Source organism: Rhinolophus ferrumequinum, chromosome 12, assembly GCF_004115265.2.
Source record: "Rhinolophus ferrumequinum isolate MPI-CBG mRhiFer1 chromosome 12, mRhiFer1_v1.p, whole genome shotgun sequence".
Lineage (NCBI taxonomy): Eukaryota > Metazoa > Chordata > Mammalia > Chiroptera > Rhinolophidae > Rhinolophus > Rhinolophus ferrumequinum.
Window position 1 is genome coordinate 22,251,334 of NC_046295.1, and position 14,534 is coordinate 22,265,867.

General features: G+C 37.1%; 1 protein-coding gene across 7 annotated transcripts in view; it reads left to right on the forward strand.

Annotated features, from left to right (window-relative positions):
- Positions 1 to 14,534, forward strand: part of BNC2 (basonuclin 2) — a 407,820-nt gene that overhangs the window by 143,696 nt on the left and 249,590 nt on the right. Inside the window, exon 1 of one of the 7 annotated variants that reach the window (XM_033121989.1) lies at positions 7,574 to 7,956. The exons of the other annotated variants lie outside the window; for them this stretch is intronic. Within the exon in view, the coding sequence (XP_032977880.1) occupies positions 7,954 to 7,956 (3 nt within the window). The 5' untranslated portion in view covers positions 7,574 to 7,953. Of the gene's footprint in view, positions 1 to 7,573; positions 7,957 to 14,534 lie in introns of those variants that run through there. 7 annotated transcript variants of the gene reach the window in all.

Here is a 14,534-nt window from a genome sequence, read left to right on the forward strand (position 1 = left end):
TGCCTTCTTATGGTTCAAAGTAAAAATTCATAAAAAGGGCAAACCTTCCATCTAAATACCCTGGAGCTGTTCACACAATTATTTCCAGGTTGACATAGTTCTGTGTAGGCACGACAGTGGCACCAACCATCTACATTAAGCCTTAACATTCCACAGAACCATTTCAAGTTTATTATGAGCTTCAAAGCCTGCTCATCCCAAAGAAAATATCAAGTTGAAGCATGTCACTTTGCCAGAGTCACAGTTAACTGTCTTCAATCAAAAAGAACCTTTCTTGAATCAAAAAAAGGCTGATTTTCTACAGGTGATCCTTGAAGAAATTTCTCAGTACAGTACAGAGTCATTTTTTCTGACCTACTGTGGCTGGCCTCTTGAATTCTGTCGATCCATCCTGGAAGCAGTGGTTGCAAGCTACCCCCCATAGAGTGGAAGTCATCACAGTTGAAAGCTTGGAGATGATGTCAACATTCTTTTTCAGCTTTATTCCTAGAGCTCAAGACATTGATCCTGTTTTACCAATGCCCAGCTGGATTTTCATTGCAGTACTTAGAAATGTAGCTGAGGGGGACAAAAAGAGCTGATGCTGTTCCAAGGCTTGGGCATCTCCACTCCATGGAAGGCTAGTGCTTTGGGAAAGAATACAGGCTGTTCAGCCTGATGTCGTGGTATACTGCTCTTCTGAAGGAAAGGAACTCCCCATTTCCTGAATGTGAAATGCCTACCCTTTTGGAGGCTCCTGGTCTTCAGTTCCTACCTCTGTTAATAAACCATCCCTGTCTATACCTTGCATCTCAGAGATGGAACTTGACGGACTAGTCAGCGTTGCAAAGGTCACCCTAAAGCTATCGGCAGAATACACTGCCCTTTGTTGCTCGGTGATAATGCTACTATAGCAGCTAACTGGATGTATTAGACCGAGCTACTTTTCTAGAATACCAAATTGTCTATTCCTTTTAAACACCTGATAGAATGCCCATTCACGAGTTGTCTCAGTGTATTTTCAAAAGGGATCTTAACGATATTTGAAATATAAGTGCTTTGGCCATAGGAGGGAATCATATATGCAAGAGTGTATCCATTATGTTGTTTTGCTTCAGTGAAAATACTTCTAAATTATGCTCTTGTTTTAGAGTTTTCAAAATTGTCTGGAACTAATTATATTCCAACAAATTTGAAAACCTAAGGTGTTCCAAAAAGTTTCCTTATGGTATGATTTGTCTTCTGTTAGTGTAACAACCCTTAAAATCATGTTATATGAATTGACTTTTTTTTAAGGGAAAAAAAAGTATAAAACTTCATTTCCTTTTATGTTTTTTCCTACAAATATAAAATGTGGAAATAGCTTCTTTTAGTTTCAGCTTATAACTTTAAACAATGTAAAAGTGGGTTTTACCATATTTTTATATATTCAAATTTACTTACTGAAATATTACTTCAGTGATATTCAAAATTTTACAGGAATAATTAACAAATGATCAAGCTACTTATTTGAGGCAAGGGAATTGTACGTGAAATAGTTTTATATTTTGCATGCTTATACTGATTTTGTGGCACCAGTATAGTATTCATACAATTTCTGGTACACAGGTAGCCCTTTTGCCTTAGCTCTCATTTAAATAGCGATGAGTAAAGATCCAAAATGCTAAGGCACTAGTAACTTTCACTAATTACTTTCACTTATACAAGTACTTTGGACTACGTTGCTTTCCCAAATGTGTGGTGTGCCACATACTCATCCCTCCCCACATTCTGTTTGGTCCCAATCAGATTGGTTAAGAACTTTAGGCATTTAAAATCACTTCCTCTTTGGTTTCAAAATGAATAAGTGAAGACTCAGAGAAATCTCTTTAATTTACCTTTTAGTATTTTTGAACAGAGCAGATTTTGTCCCACCTTCCATCAGTTGTTTTCTTACTGAGCTAGATAAGCCCATCTAAAGTAGTACGTACTCCCTCCCTTTCCACAGTAAGACAATGAAATCTGTTCAAATAAGTTTTGTTGCAGTACTTCAACAATCAAAGGTGACCAAACAAAATGATTTAAAATAGAATGGTTAGCATTAAGTTCAGTGAACAATATTTAAAAACAAAGTTTAGTGACACAGTTTTATGTTGTGGGTTCTTCATGACCTAAACGTTTGTTGAAAGGACCTTCTTTAACCTAGAGGTATGTTTATCTTAGAATAATAATCATTTCATGCTGTTCATATTTTTTTTTTCTAATTGACCCATTCTCCAGACCTTTAAAAAACTTTTTTTTTTACGTGGATGTAAATTCCATTTTAATTAGACCAATGCAATCTAATACTGCAACTAGCTGGGAATGGAAGAAACATGCTTGAAGTTAATACAACCCAAATCAACCATAGCCAGATAATTCCCCTGATCTTTGTAACAGCTCCCTTCCCCACCTCCACGATTAAATGACCCTGTTGTTCTGGAGTTTCAACAAGACATTTAAGGTTCCTTTTAAAAAATGATCATCTTTTACAGGATTCTTTGCTCTTGAATTTCTCTTTCTTTCTTTCCCTTGCCACACAGCTGTCACTGGTATAAGGGAAAGATTGGGGGGAGGGGAGGAGGAAGAAGCCCTGTTCAAATCGTGTCACGTAGCACTAATTCATCTGCTCTCATTAGAGGGAGCAAGGGACAGCAGTGATGGCCAAGAGCTGCACTCCACACATGACACGCGAACAGTTTGGGGAATAGAAAATTGCTTTCTCAGGAAGCCCAGCCAATTAAGGACTTGACCATATTGAATGTCAAGTGTTAATTTAGGTTTTTCTTCATTTTCCCAGTAGTAATGCGGGTCCTGTGATGAGCAAATACATGTCAAGTAAAAGTTGATTGCATGAAGGACCCGGGTATTATATGTCACTGACAAGTCACAAATGTACTGAAGTCTTTTAACCCCTTAGGTGAGTGTGGTGGGGGAGGGGAGAAGGCAGGATGGGATTAATGGCACCGTAATGATAAGAATAGATAGTCTAAGTCAGGGCGGCTTAGATGGGACGGACAGTCATGGTAATTCATGCAAAAACCAGTGATAGGACAAATCCTATTCTCAAGGCATAGAGGCCCTTGCAGTGCATGCAATATGATTCTTTCCCACTGCAAACACTGCCCAGCATATATATATTCTACCTCCTAAGATTTTATGAAAAGGGAAAGTAGTGTACTCTATGGTCTTGGCCTGGGAAATTCCTTATTATCTCCTTTGACAGGAAAAAAAAAACATTCATTAAATAATTACACTATTTTGGGCATTTTAACCCTTGGTTCAGTGCAGCTGTAACATTTTTGCCTATTTACTTTTAATTTCAGTTTCTAATCAAATATTCATTTAAAAAAAAAATGACTGTAATATTATGCCATAGAAAACAGACAATAGATAAGACTGAAACGTTTGTTTTCTGTCATGAGGAGCTCTGTGAAACAGTGTTGAGTCAGGAGAAACTGATGGAAGGTCCATCATTGTCTTTCATTTCTTTCTGTGCCTAGTTATGGAAGAGAAGAGATTTAAGCTTCAATGAGTGAGGTAACTTTGCCCTTTTTAAAACTAAATGTTGAACGTTGCCCATCATGTATAGCATCTCATTTCCATTCATCAGCATTCATTTACATATGAATGTCCCGAAAATAAGAGAATGTCTGTTTCTGTTGCAGTTGTACAAGTAGCAAATAAAAATACCCCCACAGTTTAAAATAACTGCTGCGGTGTAGTTGAAATAACCTTAAAATGGAACTCAGAACAGTTACAATCTGGTCATTTTTCGATTCTTTGTATGTAGAACCACTTCCCCCCTTCAGATCCTTGAAGATGTGGTCTTAATTAAAACACTTTCTTGAAACTTTATTCTATTTATTCCAAAATTTTAACACACTTGGCCTTTGTATGTTGACAATGCTTGCACCTTAAATACTTAAGTTTGATAATGCTTTAATTTTGGCAGCAAAAATACTGACAGATTCTTTCCCTGAGGTTAGAAACTGTCCTATCATAATATTAAAAGTTTAAATTTACATTAAGGAACAATTCGGAAACAATTGCAGCCACTTGATGTTTAGGTTTTTCTTAACAAAGAAACATTAGGCTCCTGAATGCTGGGATGTACTATCAGTTCTTTAACTTCTCCCCTCCCTGTCTCAAAGCTAACCTAATCACAGAAGCTTAGCTTTCCCTTCCCTTCCTATGTTGATAAGCTCTGTATATAGGAACTCCAGTGGCATTGCGAGAGTACTGTTTAATTACAATCCAATTGTCAGCAGCTTCCCTTCCTCTGGGTGTGCTGAGAGACTTAAGTAAGTTTCCGTAAAGTAAATTCTGATGATGGCAGCTCGGGTTGCTGATTCAAGTTATTCCTTCTCTTCTGTGTCACTTTTGACGGATGGTACCTAATGCAATCAACCACAGGCCAAGACAGCCTTTCCTTTGGTTGCGTTAGTAACTGAACCAGGAGTTCCCCTCCTCCCTAGATCTCTCCATCAGATGCTCCCTCCTTCCTGCTGCCCCCACCAATACCTGAGCCCAAATAGGAAAGTGCAGAGAACCACAGCCCAACCCTAGGAAAGGCTTTTCCTAAACCTCCATTTCCCAGTGGTGAAGCCGAAGCTGCCTCCCTTTGCGTGCGTTTTTGATAAATTTAAGAAGTCAAATCGCTGACACAGATAGATAATCCGAGTGTATAGGGTGAAGAGTTATAAATTAACACATTATTCCCTCTTAATGTGAAATACTTGCGAATGCATTTTCTCAGTCCCCTGACGTCTACCCAGTGAGGGCTCACATTGTACTTTTCAAGTGGCATTGATTTGTTAAAGCGCTGAATTAGCATCTCCGGCCAGCTGCTGGATCCACTGTCGCGTCGGGGCTCCAATTCTTCCTCAGCCCCCCCAGCCATTCCTTTTTTTTCCTTCAGTCTCCATTTGTCCTTTCTCTCCCTAGTCCTGCTTCTTTCCATTTCGCTCCTCTCTTTCCCACTGTTCCTCCCTCTCTCACCCCCTTCTTTCCTGTTCCTTGCGTTTCTTTGGCCCCCTCTATCCCTTTTCCTTCACTCTTGTATGCACTCGTCTTTCTTTTCTCCTTGCCTCAGAGGTTGGTCCTCACTCAGGTTTGCAGTCTGTTAACTGCCAGGGCGGAGGGTAGGGGGGATGTAGCCAGTCCCGCAGCTTCAGGTGGACCCTTGTCCAGAAGACTCAATTAACAGGTGCATGTTTATGCTCCTCGTAATAGAAGTTGGCAAGAAAAAGCTCACCTATTTTGCTTTCTCTAACTTCAAAGTTAACTCACAAAACTTGTCAACTTGTATTTTTAAATGTCATTTAACATAGTAAAATCTTTGGGTTAAAAGAACATGAAAACCACCTATGGTTATCACAGATTTGTTTAGAAATGAAATGCCATTTGTTATCACTTCTTTTCGTGAGGTATCTCAAAGTTCCAGAGGGCTTCAGAGGTAATGCATCACAAATGAGAGGACTTAACACGCTGCATGTGCAAGTGCACAGACCTTCGCGCTTTCCTTCGGATATTGGTCCAACGTACTTTGGGATCACTGTGTTGATTAATTTCATATAAGCAAAAAAAGTGTGTCTACCTGCATTTAAATAGAAATTATCCTCCATAATTTTAATCTCATGGCTTTACGTGGTGCTGTCTTCAATTTTACTAGGTTTCCCGCTAGTAACATCGAAATTAAAATTTGAATATATATTGATAATCAGATCACTTGAAAAAATCAAATGTATTTATTGCTATGTTTTATATAGATTACAATGACAGCATTTCCATTTTGAAACGGAAATATTTTACATAGGTTTTGATAATCTTTGCTTCTCTGTTGGGTTGATTTCCCATCCCTTCCCCCGCCCGCTCTGCCCCACCCGCCAGTCAAATATAATTCCTTTAAAAAAAATTTAATTGGCTGTCCTCCTATCTAGAATTAGCATGGCTTGGCTAAGGTGAAGGGATTAGAATGACTTTTCAAGGCATGATAATGTCTGTTTAAAGGAAAGAAAAAGAAAAAAAGAAAGTCTTTTAACTAGGGCTTAAGACTAATTCCAGCTACTAAGAAGACAAAAATGACGCTAAAGAAGACAATTTGGTTTTATTTTATATGTACATGTTAACTTGCTTAGAGATCATCATTTTGTATTTTAGAGTATTCTCTTAGATGAAGTAGGATGTTCCTCATTTGTTACTGAGAGGGGGACATGGCTTCTTCACTCGAGGAGATTAAAGTTGGAACACCTTCTGTGTTTTGCAGTGATAATCACCCTTTACCTGGCTGTAGTTCAGGGTCACAGCAAGAAGGAGGGATTTGCTGCTTTTTAGAACTGCCGGTGACTGTAATAGAGAGGCTCAACAATAAGCCAAAATAATAGGGCAAGGTTGAAAGTGAAAGTGCCCCATATGAAAATGCTTAATGATGAGAAAAGGAAAAAAACTGAAAAATCAACCAAACAAAAAATCTGGAAGGCGTACTTTAGTGGTGGGAGAGAAGTTGAGGATAAGGAAAAAAGGGATGTTTGGGGGACAAAGTTATGGTATATGGTAACTTAACAAAAATTAATACTGTTGTGATTAGTTTTAAAGGGCCTAATGGCAGCATAGTTTAAAATTGAAACATTGAAAAATGTTTAATGTGATTTTCGTATTTCATCTGTTGTACATATGTATATATTTTTCTTGTTCCTTAGTTTGTCAGTTACAATCCCTGGAAGGTAGAAATCTCTGCACAAGTAGTAAATCAATACCAGGGGTTTTTAAAAATCTAATTTGTTGTTTGTACTTTAGCCACATGAAATGGTTAAGTGTGATGTTATAGAATTCAACACCTTTGAGTTTTTCTGTAAAACTCTCAGGAGAAATCAGAATTATTTCTGTTTTTGTATTTTGTAAGTCTAAATTAAATGTCACTTAAATGTGAAAGAACTGCCAAGCTTTGATAAGTAGTCCCCAAAGCAAACCATTTTGTCAGTAATCATAACCTAATTATGAATGCAAATGCAAAGTTTATTTTTTAAAAAGTCCAAAACAAACAAAGGAAAAAGAAAAACAGACCACTCTACAACTCAAGGAAAAAGCATCCCCGCACTTAAACGTAAGACTTTCAGATAGTGGATCAGTAATAATAAGAAGGAACCTTGGCTTGGCGCCGAGTCCTGTTGAGCCGGAGCAGCCCATGGCCTGCACAGTGTGTGGCTCTGCTGAAGTTCAGAGTGACACATGCATCACAAGCAGGTCACAATTCGAGGGGTCAGGGGTCATGTTCAGGAGCAGAGTGTTGGTGGACGGACGAGGCTAAGGAAGCAGAGGTGGCCCCTCTGTGCTCAGTGCGTGGGTCTGTGTACTCCTTTCCCGTCAAAGCTGGCCCAGCGCGGCCAAAAAAGCGGTTCCTTGGCAGGATTTAATGGCAGGATGATGTAGTCTGTTGTGACTAGTGCATTCCTTTCAGGTTAAACTAGGGAAATGGCATTGTGTTAAAATTCCAAGTCGCATGAATGTTTTATTGCCACAGTGCATTTAGCCCTCTGGGGCAGTGTGTGGTGGCGGGTGGGGGTGGGGGTGACTTAGAGACTCAGGAACTATCAGAACACTTCCCTTGGAAAATTTTACCCACCAGCATGAAGCTGATTTGCTGTGATGGTCACTTAGAAGGGTTTCGCTTTTTCCTAAACTGCGGCTGTTTAAAGTCTTGCAGTCTGGACAATTAACAGCTGAAGAAAATATGACAAGACACACGCAAAGAGGTTGGGAGATAGAGAGGAGGAATGCGCCAGAAAGGAGCTGAGCTGCCTTCTTATGTAAACTGCCCGAGTGAGGGCCGCCTCCTCCAGCCTTGGTCCTAGTCTCCCCCACCCCCGCCTTCCCCAGCCTGTGTTTTGCTGTCTGCCTGAAGGCCAGGAGTCATCTGTTAACCTTGCACCACTGACGGGGAGGCCACTGCAGCTCATGGTACTGTATGTTACCATTACTACTCCCTCATTCCTTTTTACTGGCTGATTTGGTTTTTTTATTTTGTTTTGTTTTGTTTTGTTTTTAACCATTTCTCTGTACTAACGGTTTGTATTAGTCAGAGGGATACAATTTTGGAATGCCAGGAGGTCCGAATTTAAAACAAAACAAACCTAAGTATGGTGCTGGTTTTTTTTTTTTTTTTCTTTTTTCAATTTTTTTCTTGGCTGGTTCAGAAGGGCTAAACCAAACCACTCTAATTCAATTGCAGCCAAAGGTTTCCAGTGTGATTTAAAAGCAGGAATTGTGGAAACGGGCAGTAAAAGATGCAAGTCATATAGGTTGTGGATCTTGTAAAGGAACTTTGTTGTGAAACCACGTGAGCATCTTCAGGGTTTGAGGACACACTCAGGCTTTGCAGTTATCTCAGATATATCCATTTTGCAGATTGCTCCCACCCCTGTCCCTCTCCAGGGAAATTCTAGCTCTCTCATTCACTGCTGTAGTTGTTTTAGACTTACAGTTACTCAGGGTGTGTATGATTTGACTTCAGTTGTAATTGTGCAGGTTACATGTAACACTCAGCATTGCTTCATGATTTGATCTGATTCAATTTATAACAGATTAAAATATGGACGTATGGAACAGCCTTCTGATTTTGCATTGTGACTTTATAAAATATTCACATGTCTGATTTTTTTTCCCAATGAATAGGAGAAATATGGATTATCTTGGACTGCCCTAAGGAAAGATGTTTTTCTAGTTTGAATTGCCTTTCTATTTCTCTTCACTTTCAAACCATAATACTTTCTTTGTTTTCATGTTCTTATGATGTGTCATTTTCTCTTCTTTAATAATGCATATATATTCATTTATAGAGTTGTGTTATGTGTGCTAGTAGGTACATACACGCTTTGCTTAAGTGGCTGCCAAATAGATATGAGGAAAAACCTGTAGAGTTGTTAAACTAAGATAGTTTTCCATTGGTAAGTATTTTTAAAAGTGGTGTGTAACAGAAATGTAACTCAAGAATATGTTGCAAAAAAGTAAACTATGGGTGGGTCTGTGTGCCTGATTTATAGACTCTTTGGTACATGACTTATGTATTTCTGTAAAAGGATGATTTTGTCAAGATAGACCTTCTGAGTTTAATCTGATTAATGCTGTCTGTATGATGGTTTGTTCCTTATGAACAGGTACATTCACATTGTTTAGGGGAGGTCTGAAACCAATACGCAGTCAACTCTATATATAGCAAAATCAAGATTTATATATAGACTTGGAACTTCAGATTTTATACGAATTCATTAGGCGTTTTCCCCTACATTCCAGAGAATACTCACTTTAAGAATTCTTTTTACTCTGTTGGATGTAGTAAAGTGAGGATAGGATTTTTTGTTTGGTGATTTTTGGTTTTAGTTCTGAATTTTAAAGTGAAATTTTCAGTAGAATATTAAACTTACTTTGTGCTGGATATTTTTTTCCATACAGCCAATTTCAAAATTAACTTTTTTTCCTAAATAGTAGAAAAATTCATTAACAGTGCTAAATTAAGAAAAAAAAATCTATCATGTACATTTAGATTATCTAAAAATATATTTGTTATCCTGATCATGGAAGCAGGTTTTGATTATAAAAAGGATGTTGTGGTTGTATTCAACCCTTTTCAATTTGATTAAAATTTCCCTTCATAATCCAAGAGAAGAGTGGAATTACTCTAATATCATGTCTCCCTAATAAGAAAATTAAAGTTGGTTTAGGATATTTTCCCCCCTTACAAATCAAACTTTCTTAAAATATTGATACTTGTCCTTTCAGCATTTTTCTGTTCCCATTGTACCAGATATTAGTGTTTGGTATTGTAGAACTCTTGTGGGGAGTTAAAGATTGGACCTGAGTTCATTCATATTCTAAGGCTGTTCTATAGTCTTGTGACCTTGGGTAAATCACGTAATCCCTAACCTTTTTTTTCCCCTTCAATTTTAAAATGGGAAAAAAAACACTTAGCTTGAGAATGTGTCAGGAACATGAAATGAGGCAACACATGTGAAGCTCAGTGACATAGTAAGTGTTCAGTAAACTGTAAATCCCTTTCTTTGAGCTTGTCTTGTGGCAAGCTTCCCTTGGGAAGCTTGAATTTTTGGAAAGAGGTGGTAAATTTAAATAAAATATTTTAATTTTTTAAATTAGTTATCCATAGGAAAGGAGATAATAGGCATTGGCAGAGAACTTTTTCTTTCTTTCCTTTCTTCTTCTTTTTTTTTTTTTTTTTTTTGAGAATTTCTTGTGTCATCCATTAGTCTTGCGTTTTGGCCACTCTGCAAAATTCTCACCAGGCTGGCCTTCATGGATGTCAGAATGATGCTATTATTTCTGTGATATCAGTTAGGCTAAATGTAGACTAAAGGCAAAGAGGCCAGCCTGATTCTACTGGATTCTGTTTACCTTTGTATCATCAGTTCTAATCATTTGCTTGAATTGAAGCTTCCTGCCTTTTATATTATACTCATTATCATTGGCACTTGGTAATAGAGCCTGAAGTTAGATTTTACAGGTAAAACCCCAGCCTCTGCCCCTGGCTTTGTACTTACTTATATTCATGGAATTTAGGTCACACTAAAGCTAGTAGTATTTGTACCTCTCAATAGAATTAAACAAAATAGTAGCATGTCACCTATATGTATATATGGGCAATGTTTTATCTTAATTTATATAGTCTTGCACAATGCTTTCAGTGTAGTTAAGAGTCTTAAATGTAGTCGGGGACTATTTGTTGAGCAAAATGTGCTTCTTTTATTGTTTTTTAATCCTGGATTATGTTTTTCTCAAAAGTAATTGTGTTCTCATGTGTAGTACATTAATATTGTCATAGATGGTCTTTGATTAGCATTGTTATTTTGCCTAACATCTAGTTTCTTTTAGCCAAGCTTAGAATGAACATACTGCATCTCAAGATCTAAAATAAATATTTGGCTTGGTGCTTACTTTAGCCTGTTACTAAGAGTAGAAGAATGAGGATTAAAAACTATTAATTTCATAGCTACCTCTTAGATCACCCAGCGCACTGGGGTTTGTACTCATTTTATCTTATTCAGTTATTACAAAAGTATTCAGGGCAGGTACAGTTATTTTCATTTTACAGATGAGGACATAAATGTGTAAAATATGTATTCAACAGAGTTCACCCCAAAGTCTCCGCCACATTCTTTGTCCATCTGTAACATAAGCTATTTAACAGAAAAAGGAAAAAACAAAAATAGTTGTCAAACCCACTGTTTTCTTTTTCCCTTTCAAATTAAATTTCACAAGGAAGCCGTTCTGTGGAACTGATAAAACTCAGAGCTGCACTAGGTGAAAAGGGGTACAGCTACAGACTCCTGTCCTTTAGACCTCTACTAGGGAGCCATGGAATATCTGGTTAGGAAACCATAGCCGAATGTCGCCACACCACCCTAAAAAAGGAAGCACAGCAAAACCTCAGTTTCCCCAGCTGGGGGCTGAAGGTTTTATTCATATTGAACTTGGAGGTGCGATTATAGGGAATTTACAGGGAAAGCGAATGTCTGTAATTTTTAAAGATAATATAAGAGCAAAACAGTGGGGTAAATACCAATGTAAAAGATATTACAGTTATGTCATTCATTGTACAGTTTTTCATGTTAATTTTCAAGGCACAGATTTTTGTTTAATCCATAGCATTAATTTTAGTAGAGAGAATTTTACTGTGGGAAAAGTAATAAAAATTTTTAAAAAGTCAGTTTTATGTCTAACTGGAGTATGTGTCTGCAAATGTATTCAGACTCTATTTCAGTTTGAAAATACTACATAGTTTTTGTGCTCAATATTATAAAATGGTATAGCATATCTGTAAGACATATGAGTATGCGTATCATATATGTATAGATGTAAGGATAGAGACTATGGATAGACCTAACTGAGAAAATCATGTAAAAAGCACAATATTTTAAAGAAATTGCTTGTAAGACAAATAGATATAATTTTGTTATATCTTTATAAACTAGGGATTTCAAGTTTTCTCACCTGCTAAATTTATATTGGGATTTTATATAGTACTGCCTTTGAAATATAATTTGTTTCATTAGCATAGTGGGAAGAGTCCAGACTTTTAAGCCAGAGGTATCTACCTTTGAATTTATCTCTTTTTTTAATGTGACCTTGGAAAAGTTATATAACCTCTCTGAACCTCAGTTACTTATTTATAAAATGGAGCTTAGAAACGATGCCTGTGAAATCTGGCACAGAGAGGGTGAGCTGTCTTGGTTGTTATTAGCAATTTCTTCTATAATTGCTTTCTATTGTGATTAGTTTGCAAGCCTAATGCTACGTTCACTTAGCATCTGTTTATCAATGGTGATACAAGGTTCTTAACACTTGTATCATGTATGTACTTGGCCTTTCATATTACTAGTTTAAAAAATACTTGTGCCAATCTTGCAGAAGCTTACTTTTATTGAAGAAAATGAGGGTGGAGAAAAATCTCTCCTTTCTTTCTCTTCACAGAGAATCAGTCACTGAGCAGCATAATTCTAAACTCTTATGTGGCTTTTGGGTACTTTATGAACCTTTTTATGGTAACCCAGGAGCAAAACACTGATTGAATTAATACATTTCCATCAAGGCTCTATTTGTTAACCTCTCCTCTTCCTCCTAACTGATGGATGCTTTTGTAAGGTACTTTTGTGATCTAATAGTGAGGGTGTAACATAGAGTACAGTGGGGATGCCAGTTCATAGATATGCAGTTATTGGTAAGCCTAAGAGCCTTTCGATCTTAAAAAAAAAAAAAAAAAGAAAAAGAAAAAGGAAAAACTAGAGTATCAACAACAAAACCAAAAACCCCACCAAACAAAAAAAATTTTTTTTAAATCATTTTCCTGTAATACTCAATGCTTTATAAAATGCAGACTCTAAACTTTGCACTGTAATTTTAATATTTAAAGTTTTAAACTTTTTTTTTTTTTACAGCTTTTGTAAAAAGGATACATATTTGGTGTTGTGGATGTGATTTAAAAACTACAGGCTGCCACCAAGGAACCATTTTATTAACATCTTTTTAGTCATCTTCATTTATGTTTACATACAAATGTAGGGATAGATACTAGTTACCTAAAGGGATTATGGATATGTGACTTCCTTTTTTTACTCAACTATGTCATACATATCTTTCCAGGTCTATCAATATAAATATTCGTCATAATTTTCAGTGGATTCCTAGTATGATTTTACCATAATTTACTTAATGAGTTCTTGGTTTGTGGACACTGAGGTTGTTGCCAGCTCTTTTACGAAGAGGTGCTTCCATATGAACATTCTTGTTTGCACTTGTATTCTTATTTCCTAAAGGTGAATTCTTGAAAGTGACGTTGCTGGGGAAAGAGGTATAATTTTGCAGTTTAAGATGGTTGGCAAACCTTTTCTGTATTTCTGTGCCCAGATAGTAAATATTTTAGGCCGCCATACAGTTTCTGTAGCAACTATTCAACTCTTTGTAGCTGCAAACAGCTACAGATTATATACGTAAAGGAACAGGCATGGCTGTGTATTAATAAAACTTTATTTAGAAAAGTAGGCAGCAGGGCCAAATACAGTTGCCTACTACTGGCTTTAATCAAAGGAGAAACTATGATTAGGGATGAAAATTGACCCCCAGTTGGCTAAAGCTTATCGTAGAAAAGTGTTCCTATTTCAGGGTAGTTTAATGGGCTGATCACTTTCTTTCTAGGTAGATGGCAATTGATACCTCTTTTAAAGAGCTTATTAAAGGTTTTCATACCTGCCCCTACTCTGAAGGCCAGTAAGTTTTAAACTAAGAGGCTATATAGATATGCTAGTATATATTTTATCATTCTATATTTTAAATTTTAGCATATGTTGACAACTAGTGGGGCAGAGAAAGACCTCCTAACTTATATTGTAGAGGAGATGTTGTACATTTTCTCACCTCTTGAAGATCACCCTGATGGAGTCAGGTTCTAGAGGTATCCTGAAGTAAGCTGGAAGGAAAGTCCAGCAAGACAAGTATCATTGCAGCAGAAATATACCACAGATCAACAGGGTGACATTGAGTTAGTTACTGAAGCTTTACAGGCTAAATTATACTCAGAAGATGCTCTGTGCATAAATAGTAACCTCCTTGCACCTTAAATCGCTATAAAATAGGAATTATTGGCCCCTAACTGCCTTAAGGGTATTTGTTGAGGACCAAGTGGAATAATGATATAGTTAAAATCACTCTATTTGTAACTTCGGGTCACTGGTGCCACTGTGAATTTTAAGAGATTTATTTATTATTTATTTTGCATGTATTTGTTGACTATCTGCTTGCTGTGTGTAAAGCAGTGTGGTAGGTGCTATGGGGAAACACGAAGAGAAATGAGTTAGTTCTTGCCCTTAAGGAGAGAAAAGCACGTATTTGAAGTCCAAGGTTCTGTTAGTGCTGAGAGCCCTAATGATGGCGGAGCACAGGGGAAGGCTTCTCTTCCACCTGGGGGTATCAGAAAAGTCCGTGAAAGAAGTGGCATCAGGAAATATAAAGATTTTCCAATATATATTGCTAGG